General features: G+C 56.9%; 1 protein-coding gene across 1 annotated transcript; it reads left to right on the plus strand.

Moving 5' to 3' along the window:
- Nucleotides 1-1,396: 1,396 nt before the first annotated feature.
- LOC128088634 (olfactory receptor 52K1-like) lies at nt 1,397-2,362 on the plus strand. The gene has a single exon (XM_052699373.1). The coding sequence runs from the start codon at nt 1,397-1,399 to the stop codon at nt 2,360-2,362; it is 966 nt and encodes a 321-aa protein (XP_052555333.1).
- Nucleotides 2,363-13,198: the final 10,836 nt, after the last annotated feature.

Here is a 13,198-nt window from a genome sequence, read left to right on the forward strand (position 1 = left end):
CTGATGTCAGCGCCCGCACGCTGCCCCAGCGGCCAACAGGAGATGGGGCCAAAAGAGAATTACAGAACTGGAATCGAGTTACGCCTAATTCGATTAACGGCAATCAGCGGGAAATAGCTCTTGTCAAACAAACCTGATTTTGTTTTCTGATGAGATGGGAAGTTGGGTTAACCTGTGTGTGTGTGTGTGTAGGGTCCGGAGATGCACCGCTGCTGATCTGCATCCAGGCGGGATGGCACTGAGCTGAGAGGCATCAGGAGAGCGGGGGCAGAATGGAATGGTTGAGGGACCTCAACGGAAGCTGCCAGACCCAACATCACAACAGTGGTGATCACACAGGCACTGCAGTGCCTGGCTCTGGGATGGGAGCTGTTCTGCGCTGCCCTCATCGGGTTTCCTAAAAACAATGCAAACTGCGTGGGGAAAGGCAAAGTCAAGAAGAGCAGACCAAGAAACCGACAGAGCTGAGAGCCGGCTGCCCTGAGCTGCACACATGGAGCTGGGGGGGCTCCCACTGCATCCCAGTGAGCCTCCCAGGGGCTGTGAGAGCAGCGGGCAGCACCTCAGGGACACCAAAGGCAGTGCAACTCTGTAGGCACAGGGGGGAAATAGAGGTTATACTAAAAAAAATAATTAAATTGCAATCTTGTAGCTGTGTGGGTGGCAATCCTCTCAAGCTAAGCCATGCTATGATTCAGTTCCCTGGACCCATCCCTACAGACATCCGAGCTCAGTGAGCACTGATGGAGCTGTGGGGGTCTCTGTGCACTGCAGGGAGTGGGACGTGATGGCCTTCAGGGGTCCCTTCCAACTCAACCCTGTGAACTTACTGCGATGAGAAGTGCCTCTGTGGCCACACGTGGGAAGGCAGGACAGGGGGCTGCAGCTGGAGGGAGCAGACAGGCAGGGTCAGATGGGAAGAGAAGCGTGTGGCTGTGACCATGGGGGTAAGTGCAGCTGGGGCAAAAACCCAAGGTTCTCCATCTCCAGTTGCACTGCGCGCTGCCTGCCAGCAATGAGAGATCCCACACTGTGATGGCAGGAACGCCACGCAGGGCTGTGTTCTGCTTTGCTGTGTCCTCCAGCCTCATGAACTGATGAGCACATGGGCTGTTGGCACCACGTAATTCAACCTTCCTCAGCTGAGGGTAGTGAGCTGAGGCAGTGGCTGCTGCTCGAGACATCGTTCCTCTGGCTGCAGTTTCTCAGCTCAGTTTTGCCCTGCAGAGCACCGACCGCAGCATCGGTTTAAAAACCTGACTGTGGGTAACAGATCCTGAAAGGTTTTCCTTACATTTTGTGGTGCTGCATGTACACGGTTTTATGACCAAAGAAATGGTAGCAAAATCCCAAACTTTCTGTCTGTGTGTTGCAGGGAACTGAAGTCAGCTGTGCCATGTTGGTCCCCAACCAATCCAGCACAGCTCCTTTGCCTTTTCTCCTGCTGGGAATCCCTGGCTTGGAAGATGCCCACGCATGGATTTCCATCCCATTCTGCTTTACGTACATCATGGCCTTGCTGGGAAATAGCACGGTGCTGCTCGCCGTGAGGCTGGACAGAACTCTCCACGAGCCCATGTACTATTTCATTTCCATGCTGGCTGTCATTGACCTCATCTTCACAACCGCTGTAGTTCCCAAAATGCTGAGCATATTCTGGCTGGGCTCCAGACAGATTGCTTTTCAGGCTTGCTTCACCCAGATGTTCTTCATCCACACGTTCACTGCCGTGGAGTCAGGGGTGCTGCTGGCGATGTCCTTTGACCGATACGTGGCCATCTGCAACCCCCTGAGGTACATCACCATCCTGAGCCAGGCGCGGGCCGCGCAGATAGGGCTGCTCTCTCTGGCCCGGGGAGCTGCTGCCATGGCCCCTTTGATGTGCCTCCTCACCAGCTTACCCTACTGCGGGGACAGGGTCGTCCCCCACTCCTACTGCGAGCACATGGCCGTGGTGGAGCTGGCCTGTGCCGACCCACGGGTCAGCCATCTCTACAGCGTCGTCGTGGCCACGCTGCTGGTCGGGACGGACTCTGTGTTCATCACCTTCTCCTACGGGATGATCCTCAGGTCGGTGCTGAGGCTGCCGTCCCGAGGGGCTCGGCTCAAATCCCTCAGCACCTGCGGGTCCCACGTGTCCGTCATCCTCCTGTTCTACACGGGCGGCCTGCTCTCCATGTACCTGCAGATGTTCTCTCTCGGCTTGGCGCCTCACACCCGAGTCCTGGTGGCTGATTTCTATTTGACGGTCCCTGCCATGCTCAACCCGCTCATTTATGGCATGAAGATGAAGCAGATCCGGGATGGGATATTCCGACTGCTGGAGCAGTTGCCACGACTCAGGTTCTCAGCCGCTCACTGAGCCAGCAAGGCACGTCCAGCAACCTGCTTATCCTGCCCTAGGCTGTGTGCGATGAACTGACCCCAGAGATGTCCATCTTTCGGCTGAGACTGCAAAGGGAACCCGGCCAGGAGACAGGAATGGTCACAGCTCATTTCAGGAAATAGCACTGCTTTCTAGTTCTGCAAAGGGTGCATGTGGGTTAACACCTGATTTGGAGAGAGGATAAGGAAAAGAAAACGTTTCCTGTAAAACGCGATGCTTCCACCCATCTTTGCTTGCTGCAATGCCTGCTCCCAGTTTCTCAGAACTGCTGTTGGGCTCTTTCAGCTCTGCAGAGCCCCAGCCACACTCTGATAGCAGCAAGCAGACCTGAGCCTTGCAGACCACAGGAGCTGTGCCGTGCTGCTCCTGCCCAGGGGTTCTGCACCACTCCTGGCTGAGCTGCATGAGATTCCTGCTGCCCATCTCTCCAGCTGCAGGGTGAACCAGGCATAGAAACATGGAACCATTAAGGCTGGAAAAGATGTCCAAGTCCCACCCAACCCATCTCTGCTGACCATGCCCCATTGCTCCCAGCTCCCCCAGCCCCAGGACTGAAGACCCCCGAGGAAAGAGTCCCTTCCTCGTTGACTGATGCAGTTTGCAGGATGAGCTCTGCCACCATCAGCAGCAGTTGGTAGCATCGTGGCACCAATTACCCTCGTGACACTTCCAACTATTAATCACACGTCACGCATTCATTTTTCATTTCTCCTTGGCATGCAGCATCCAAAGCCAGCAACAGCTTCACCCTTCAGGACCCCAGTGGGGTCTGCTGCTCACAGGCAGCCCCTGAACCAGCGCACAGCACAGCCCTGCGCTTTGCTGTCCCTCAAAACCAGTGTGTTTTAAATGAGGCCTTCCCAGCAGCACGTCTCACACCGCACACAGCCCCGGGTGGGAGGTGCAGCACTTTGGAGGTGCTGTCCGGAATGGGGCTGCATGGTTTGGAGGGGACACCAAAGAGGTTTTCTCCTTTCACCTCTGCATTTTCAGCCCCTGCCCTGGGGGCATTGGAGGCGAAGGGGGGAGTGGGGGTGCCTTTAATCTTTACAGACTTCTGAGAAGTTTGGGCTCAGCTGTTGTTTGTCACACATCACAGCCAGGCGCCAGGGGACAGCACAGCCCCAAAACACGCATCCCTCTGCACAGGGGACAAACTGCAGCAGGGGGTGGACGTGTCCCAGTGCCACCAATGCGCCTTGCAGAGCTGGGGTTAAGGAGGAGGGGTGAGGATGGGGGCCGGCAGCACTGAGGGGGTCCTGCTGGCTGGGGCGCCCCTCGCAGGGCAGTGGGGACGTGGGCTGCTCCCCCCATGCAGAGCCACCCACTCTCAGCTCCCCACAAGAAACCGATGCAGGATCCCCAGCGCAATGGCAGCACCGTTAATTGGCCCCGCCCGCAACAGCCACCAGTAATCAACCCTCCTGTAATTACCATCCAGCTCATTAGCGCTAATTGGACTGCTCCCAGGGAAAGAAGCCTAAGGGAAGCAAAACAAAACAAAAGAAAGTTTAGTTGTGTTTAACTTTGAGTTGTTCAAAAGCCTGGAAAGTAAACCAGAGAGCCCCAAAGCACCACGGAGGGATGCTGGAGTCCCCAGGGCGAGGGGACAGCGCAGGGCTGATGGTGGCACGTGGCCTTCTGCAGCAGATCCAGCCGGTCCCTCTGTGGCTCTGCTCATCTCCTGGCATCACAGCCACGCACTCTGATGCTCCGTAGCAAAATCCTGCTCCTGGCTAGTGGTGGGGCCAGAACACGCTTTCCCCCCACGGAGATCTCATGGTGGGGCTGTGGGGACACAGGTGGGGGTGGTGTGGGGACTCGCCCTGAACACAGACCATTGCACGGCTCTCCCAGACAGCAGCACCACAGTGAACTCTTATCCTTCTGCATCCCCAGCCCTGAGCACTGCTGTGCTGAGCAGCCCCGTGTCCCCAGACCCGCTGCACCCAGCACCAGGCACCCTGCGCCCCTGCTGCCATCCCTCCAGGGCTGCGCAGGCGGCAGTGGGGGCTGAGTTGCATCCCTCCCATCCCAGCTGCTGGACTGGAACAAGTGCCACCAGGTCCAAGAGGGGCGGGCAGGGCTGGATCACACAGTTCAGGGATAGAGGTCGCACTGCAACACATTTCCTGTTTTCTGCACCCCTCTGTGCAGGCACAACCCTGGGCACCGAGCACTGAGCGCCCTGGGTACCCCCGGGGTGTTTTATCCCGGAAGGAACAGAGGGACAAAATCAGAGCGTAGTCTGAGCGACCCTATAGGGGCTGCAGGGCTGAGGGCTGGCAGTCCTTCCACAAGCTTCCCCAAAATCCCATTGTGCCGCATTGGGCTGTGCCAGCCCGGAGCCCTGCGAGCAGGAGCTGGGACCCGGCCGGGGGATGGCAGAGCAGCTGGCGAAGAACCGTGGCAATGGGCAACGCGCGGCGGCGCGCATCCTCAGCGCCGCCCCGGTCCCGTGGATCCAGTTCAGCGCTGCCGGGGGCGCACGTGGAGTGTGGGAGGCACCTCCTGGCAGGACGGCAGCGCTGCCATCTGCCCGCAGTGCCACAGCCCCGCACTGCCACCTGCCTGCAGTTACGTGCCTGCAGTGCAGCGGTCCTGCAGTGCCATCTGCCTGCAGTGCCGTTGCCCTGCAGTGTCACCTGCCCTGTGGAAGGAAGGGATGCCGTTCAGAGGGGACCTCAACAGACTCGAGACGTGGGCCCGGGTGAACCTAACGAGCTTCAGCACGGCCAAGTGCGAGATTTGGCACTTGGGCCGGAGGAATCCCAGGCATCCATACAGACTGGAAGGAGCAGCCCTTGAGAGCAGCCTTGCAGGGTCCTGATGGATGAAAAGCTGAACATGAGGCAGCAGGGTGCCCTTGTGGCTTGGAAAACAAATGGGATCCTGGGCTCCATCAGCAGAGGGGTGGCAGCAGGGACAGGGAGGCGATCATCCCCCTCTGCTCTGCCCTCGTGAGGCCCCATCTGCAGCACTGCGTCCAGGGCTGGAGCCCCCAGCACAAGAAAGACAGGGAGCTGTTGGAGAGGGTCCAGAGGAGCCACAAAGATGAGCAGAGGGCTGCAGCACCTCCCTACAAAGACAGGCTGAGGGAGCTGGGCTTGTTCAGCATGGAGAAGAGAAGCTGCGGGGTGACCTCAGTGCAGCCTGCAGTGCCTCAAGGGAGCCTGCAGACAGGAGGGGAGTCAGCTCTGTGCAAGGGGAGATGGCAGCAGGACAAGGGGAAATGGTTTGGAGTTGAGGGAGGGCAGCTGGAGGTTGGATGTCAGGGGGAAGTTGTTTAGAGAGAGAGTGGTGAGGGGCTGGAACAGCTGCCCAGAGAGGCTGTGATGCCCCGTCCATCCCTGGAGGTGTTCAAGGCCAGCTTGGATGGGGCCCTGGGCAGCCTGGGCTGCTGTGAGATGGGGAGGTTGGTGGCCCTGCATTGGTGGGGGGTTGGAGCATCGTGATCCTTGAGCTCCCTTCCAGCCCTGTGATTCTGTGACTCTGCCCTGCAGCGCCATTGCCCTGCACTGCCATCTGCCTGCAGTGCCACAGCCCTGCATTGCCACCTCCACATCGCTCCCACCTTCCAGCTCTGCTTCCTCCCCGCACGGCCGCCTCCCATGGCTGCGATGAGGAGCTGATGCTTCAGATCGGTGGCGCTGTAGGCAGATTGCAGCGCAGAAAGCACTGCTGCAAGGAGGCGACGCTGCGGGGAGACGGCGATGATGAGAGGTTGCACTGCAGGGAGGCAACAAGAGGGTGTTAGTGATGGGAAGGCAGTGCTGCAGGGGGTGGCAGTGCGATGGGAGCTATGGGCCTGAGCAGGATGAGCCCAGCGAGGCCCTGCCTGCAATGGGGCTGTAAGAGCTGCCCCAGCAGTGAGCAACGGGCCCAGCACTGCACGAGCTGCCTCCTGCCCTACCTTCCCCATCCATCCTCGTGCTGTGCTACGTCACAAAGGGTTAAATGCAAACACGAAGAGCTATGGAGAAAAGAAAAAAAAAAAGCCTGCAGGAAACTGCCTCAGCTTCCATGGAAACACAGAGGAGCACAGGTTTGGGTTCAGAGTGCAAATCAAGCACTGTTCCCTAAAGGTAAGAGGAGGGGCAAGACGTGCACCCATATGCCACCATGGGAAACATCTCCCTGGGAACGGGGCAGAGGGGCCAAGGCAGGCACTCGAGGAGGGAGACCCAGGGTTCAGATGCAGAGGAGGGCGAGCAGAGATGAGGCTGCCCACCCCACACCCCCAAGGGCAGGCAGCCATCCCACGAGGATCCGTGGGAGCCCCCTGTGTGAGTGCTGCCCTATGGGGGGGTGAGACTGCAGCACCCAGGAGGCAAAGCAAAGAGGAGCTGGCAGGACTGTGAGAGGGCCGGCACCTCTCTCCCAGCAGAGCAGGGGGAGATGGTTACTTATCTCTGAAATCCTCAGTGGAGAACTAATGAGTGCCTGCCTGGCACTGAGCAGCAGCAAAAGGAAAAGCAGTGCTGATGGCTGCTTTCAGCCACGGCAGCTCTGGGGCTGTATGTGGGAAGGGGGCCCTTTCCCTTTGGCTCTGTATTGTGTCACAGGGCCCAAGCTATTTAGAAGGGTCCCATAAAAGCCATCAGGTCCCGCTCCCTGCAGTGAAACAGGGACACCCACAGCTCCACCAGGTGCTCGCAGCCCTGGATTTTGGGTGTCTGCAGGGATGGGGCACTCGCCTTCATCACAGCACGGTGCTGATGCCGTTCAGAACAGGGTCACCCTGCTATCCAGTGCTGGCAGAACCTCAGCACTTCTCATCTTCCAGGGTTTGGGCCACATCCCCCTGATCCTACTCACATGAGGAGAAGCAGGACGGCTGGCTCCAAGGCACTGCTTTCAGATCCCTGAAAGGCTTTGGGCTTTTCCAGCATTTCCACGTCATACTCAGCATTCACACTGCCTGCCTCCCCTCCTTCCGTTCTGACTGTGCAGCACAGAGGGAGGGGGTTGGTTACAAATCCCTGCTCAACCAGGACCTGATTTTTGCCCAAGCTGTGCTCTGATGTGACTCATCCTATAAATGACTGCTGGCACATAGGCTGGAGATGGGGTACGACCCAAGGGTTGATCCTAATGGCTCCTGGCCTTGGGAATGGACCCAGCAAAGCGCTGCAGGACGGCTCAGGAGGAGCTGGGGCCTGCTGAGGAGTAAGGAGAAGGGTGGTGGCATCAGGTAGCACAGCAAGGGGCACACAGGTGGACAGCGAGGCTCAGGAGCAAACCTCGTTTGCTGTGCACATGAAGAGCCTCATCACACACTGCAGGGGCTGATGACATCTGCCAACAGGCCACGGCACGGAGGTGTCAGCGGGACGGAGGGACGTCCAGCCCTCCTCCTGACATCCAGATTGCCGGCGACAGCCTTAATTGCAGCAGGGAAGGAGCACTGCTGCAGCCCTTGCTGTGAACAGCCTTGAGGCGCCCTAATTAATAAGGCTGCCTCGAGCATCCCAAGTGACTCACGGGCTCTGAGCGCCCAAACGCTCCGTCCATCCCTTGCAGAGTGAGGCTGTCACTGCAGTGCTGTCAGAAACCCTGGGGTGACCCAGCTGGGGCCAAGCCCACACAGAGCTGTGGAGGAAACAGCCACTTTCCCTGCCAAAACCCCACACGTGCCTGCTGCGAAGCTGAGCTGTATTTTAGCCTCCAGCACTGTGCTAGCAGAATCCTCAGTTAACTCCTTCCCTGTTGCTGGGGCACAGCCCCGGGTTCGGGGTACGGCTGCATGCAGAGATCCCAGCTGGTGGGATCCCACCGGGGAGCAGGAATGGGCTCTGCTCCTCTTCACAAAGCCCAGACCTCTGCTGGGAGGACTTGTCCCCTCCACATCCCCATCAGACACAGAGGGCTGTGCCTTCACACGTGCCAGCAGTTGGCTCTGGTGTTACCCTGGGTCTGCTCAAGGAATCGTGCTGGATTTCCCTACCCCCACACAAACCGGCCCATCTTCAGGCTCTTCTTATACCACCCTGTGCTCAGAATCTTCTCAGCTCCAAACAGAGCGGCCACAAAGGCTGCCCTCCCAGCCCCCAGGAACTGCTTTGATCGTTGGCCGCTGTCAAAGCACAGCAGGGAGCACAGCAACAGCCCAGCGCTGCAGGCAGCTCACCTGTAGCACCCAGGGCCTGGTGCAGCTCAGCATCATTCTGCTCCGAGCCAGCAGCCACAGGGAAGTGCAGAGGAGCCCTGTGTGAAGGTGTAACATCTCTGTGCAGATAGAAGCCGCTCATCACCATGGAAATGGAGCCCTGAACACATCCTATCAAAGGAGGAGAGCAGACTTTGATGGCATGCCACAGAAGTTAATTGTAAAGGCAGGTCAAAGGAAAGGAAAGCGGTAAGAAAAGACTGCATGTAGCCAAACACACAACTCCCGGCTTCTCTGAACCAGCTGGACACTGTCAAGCTCTGTAATTTCCTCTCCGTGCTCAAACCGCCCCTACAAGTATCCAACAGTCACACAAATTGAGAGGAAGGACTCAGGCTGCCCAAACACAGCTTCCCTGCACAGAGCAGCGTTCAGGAGGGAGCAGCACAAAGCAGAGCCTGTGACCAGCAGGACAGAGCAGCACAGGGGCTGGGAGCTGTGGCTGTTGGGTGCTGCATCTCACAGCTTTCTCCATCCCGGCCCTCAGCATCAACAGCCCAAGTCACAATGGAGACAACCTGCATTTCCAAGTTTTGCCAGCTGACCCAAGCATGTGAGAGGTCGGCAGTGACCTCCTTCGGGCAGCAGGAGCTGAGGAAGGACACTGCTGATCTCCTGGGAAGATCAGAGAATCGTGGAATCAGGAAGGTTGGAAAAGCCCTCTGAGATCCCCAGTCCAACCCCAGCCCGCTGTGCCCTCTGGGGTGGGTGTGAGCCAAGCGTGGCACCCGGCACCGGTCCCTGTTGGCCCCTGCTCTGCATCTCTGCTTCCTGTGATGCCCTGCGTCGTGCCCACCAGATGAGTGCAGAAAGAAGGAGTGTTACAATGGCAGTGCCTGCCAAAATCTGCAGTGAACAACAGACAAAACACACACGGTGCTGCTCGTGAGCTCTCCTCATTCACCACAGGCACCTACATTTGGACAGCACACAGCTGCTGAGTGGGGTTCAGAGCCACAAGAAGACACTTCTGCTCCGACACGGAGCTTCCTGAGATCTCTGCTCCTTTCCTGGATCAGACCTGGATCTGTGTTTAGAAGAGGGCACAGAGGCTGCAATACTCACCCATGGCCCCTGAGGTACCATGAGGGGTCAAGCAGGGCCTGAGAGCCCTTGTGCCAGGCAGCAGAACGCCGCGGGCATCATGCAGAGCTGAGCAGGCTGCTCCAAGCCTGGGGCTTCCTATTGAAGCAGGTGGAAAGCAGCAGTGGGATCTGGGCAGAGATACGCACAGCTTTCTGTCTGCAGCTTCAAAGCCTTTGGGTTCTTGCTGTTTGTTGTTTTTCCTTTTGAAAGAAATGTTTTGGTATTTCGAATCTAATCAAATAGATGAGTTAGTGTTACAAAAACCAAGCCTGGGGTCACAGCGTAGCACTCAGCCCAAGTATCCACAGGGCTGCAGGCTGTCCGTCCCATTTGGACAGCAAGCTCTGCCAAAAACAACCTGACAACACAACACAGTGCCTTAAAGCAGAGTCAGTTCACTGCCACAACAGCCAGCAAAGCTCCTCTCTGTACAGAACAGCGTTACACACCGTGGAGGTGGAGCACGGGGCAGAAAGCTGCTGCCAGGCCGTGCTGTGTCACAGCTCAGTGCAGGAGCTCTGAGATCAGCCCTGTCCCCAGCGCTGTGCCCTTGCTCAGTGCTCACCCCGTGTTCCTCCATCCCATGCCAGATGGAGACAGGGCCACCTGCATCACACGGAATCATTGTGTCCACACCACCCTCTGGTCTCACCTTGGCAGAGCTGTGCCCAAGGAGGCTGTGGATTCTCCTTCTCTGGAGATATTCCAGACCTGCTTGGATGCACTTATGCAGCCTGCTGTAGGGAGCCTGTTTTGCAGGGGGGCTGGACACGATGAGCTCCAGAGATCCCTTTAAAACCCTACAGTTCTGTTATTCTGTGAAGTCCAATCATCAATCCATCCCCACCACAACCACAGGCTGGAAAAAGCCCATCAGTCACGTGAACGGTTTGAGCCTTAAAAACTAAGACCAACCAAGGGGAGGTGGGGAGGAGCAGGACCACACAGCAGAGATTTCAAGGAGGGAGAACACTGTCCTCAGGCATGAAAAAACACTGCTGGGGTGAAGAAGGGAAAAAGCAGCACGGTGGACAAGCAGTCAGAGGCTTAAATAACCCAGGCAGGCCTAGCTCAGGCTTTAGGAAGGACTGAGGCTCTAGGAAGATGAATGCTGGGCAGAGATGTAGGCACTGTTCTGTATTTTCCATCTGATATTTCCCAACAAAAAGTTGGGCACTTTCTTTAGCAAGAATGCGATGCATTTACAAGCACCTACTTTAGAACAGGAAAATCAGACGAGGAAAGCCTTAGGGGGAACAGTGAGATCCGTGCTTTCCACTGCATTGCAGCTGCAGTTGGGAATCACAGTTACACTCGGCTGCCTTAAATTAAGACACATCAGCTCAAACACACGCAGAGGCAATGAGGAAAGGGTGGGAAGTGAGAGATGCAGCAGCTCGGTGTGGCTGAGCCCCAGCAGGAGGGCTGCACTCACCCCAGGGCTGGAGCAGAATTCAGATCTGTCTCATCATGAAGTGGAACAGAAGCACTGCACACAGACACGGCGATCCTCAGCTCTGCACCACGCAGCTGTGGGCTCAGCAGCAGCCTTGAGCACTGACAGAAATGGAGAGAACCCACGTGAGGTCAGTAAGAGAATCGACACGATGGAGACCGAAAAAACGACGCACAAAATGAATGGATGGGACTGGGTTGGCTTCTCCGAGTAAGCAGGGAGCTGGAAGGTGTAACAGCCCCCTGCTGGCGGCAGGTAAGGAGGGATCTGTGTCTCTCCATGGCTGCCAAGGGAAGGCTGCAGAGCTGAGGTTGCAGCACCAGTCATTCAGCTGGGAATTCGGGGAAGTGACAGCAACGAAACATTCCAACCCCTGAAGCAGTTCCTCCAGTCTTTGCACAGGACATTATTCAGGTGGGTTTGGATGTCTGTAGGAAGATCCTCACCTCTCAGGGCAGCAGTACTGGAGCTCTGCCCCCCTCACAGCACAGATGGAACTCCCTGGGCTGCAGGCTATGCAGGTGCTCCTTGTCCTGGCATTGGGCACCACAGAACAGAGCCCAGCCCCATCCCTGCCCCCAGCCCTCAGACACAGGGCACACTGCACACTGCTGGCTCACGAGGATGGAACTTCCCAAACCCTCTGCCAGCTTCAAGTTCTGCACCACAAAACCTCCTCACAGGTCTCTAAATGCCATGGGTGCTAAGAGTGCCTCGTGAAATAATGGCAAGGTGGGATTAGTACTTCAGGTTCCCTCTAGATTACAGAATCACAGCATGGTTTGGGTTGGAAGGGAGCTCAAGGATCACGAAGCTCCAACCCCCACCAATGCAGGGCCACCAACCTCCCCATCTCACAGCAGCCCAGGCTGCCCAGGGCCCCATCCAAGCTGGCCTCCAACACCTCCAGGGATGGACGGGGCATCACAGCCTCTCTGGGCAGCTGTTCCAGCACCTCACCACTTTTTCTCTAAACAACTTCCCCCTGACATCCAAATCACCACAATTCAATTGTAAACTGAACCCTGGGAAATGAAATCATCTCAGCAGCAGTGCTCCTGGGTACATTTCTCACCAAGAAAGTTCTCCAAGGCTTTTGCAAATGTAGAGCTTACGGGACTGACCCAACAGCACCGCACAGGAGTTTGGATTCACACTGGCTTTGGTGCCAATGAGAGCTGCTCGTGTGCTCCAAGGCTGTTAAGGCAGAGCCAGGACACAGCCCAGGCTGCTCCTCATCAGCCCCAGCTGTCCTGGTCCCTCAGGCTGCCTCTGGGTCTGGCTTGTCTCAACTGTAACCTGGGGGCTGCTGCCCATTATTACCAAGAGGCACGTTTTTGCTCTCTGCAGCCCGGAGCTGCTTCCCAGAGATCATCGAGTGGGGAGATGCTAAAGGGGGAAAGAGCCTCCTAAAGCATTGCTTCTGTTCAGCTGCAGCTGAGTTAACAGAAACTTGTGTCAGAAAAAGAACCGAGTGGAACTAACCCTGCTGCAGCGGTGACAGCTTGCTTTCCTGGCTACTGACAGCGGGTGGGAGATGAAGCACTCCTCCCCCAGGAAATCAGGTCAGGTGCTTGATTTCAACAGCTCTCACTTTTGGAAGCACCTTGGAGAGGTGGCAGCAAAAGCAAACTCCAAGAACAGAGGCAGCGTAGGCTGCAGGGTCCACTGGGAGCTACTCCTGTTTCAACACAGACACATCAGTGCTGTGCTGCCCAGCTACAGCTGACCCCCAACCTCTCCTTGCCGTGCTCAGGGAGCAAAGGCTGAGGCAGCTGCAGAGGATGTGCCTGGCTCTGCAGCCATGCTCCTGTCTACACGAGCTCTCACGCTGGTCCAGACAGCAGCATCTCTTCTTGGTGATATTTCTTAGGAGGCACAGCTGCCACGAGTGGCACTTAGACCCAACCATCTTCCCTTAGAAGCATAGAGAGGCTTCTAAGATATATCCCAAGATATTTTCACAGGTGCCCTATAAAAAGAATTGGAAGCAGAAGAAATGGAACAAGAGCTGGAGAACAAAAAAAAAAAAGACACAAAGGTCCAAACCTTGCTTCTGGCACAGCCACAGGTTTGCTCCATGAACTCAGCCCACCTCCCC

The sequence above is a fragment of the Tympanuchus pallidicinctus genome, unplaced genomic scaffold (assembly GCF_026119805.1).
Source record: "Tympanuchus pallidicinctus isolate F22 unplaced genomic scaffold, pur_lepc_1.0 scaffold36, whole genome shotgun sequence".
Classification (NCBI taxonomy): domain Eukaryota; kingdom Metazoa; phylum Chordata; class Aves; order Galliformes; family Phasianidae; genus Tympanuchus; species Tympanuchus pallidicinctus.

Coding starts and splice junctions, on each gene's coding strand:
- LOC128088634 (XM_052699373.1), top strand. CDS start 1,397: ATGTTGGTCCCCAACCAATCCAGCACAGCTCCTTTGCCTTTTCTCCTG.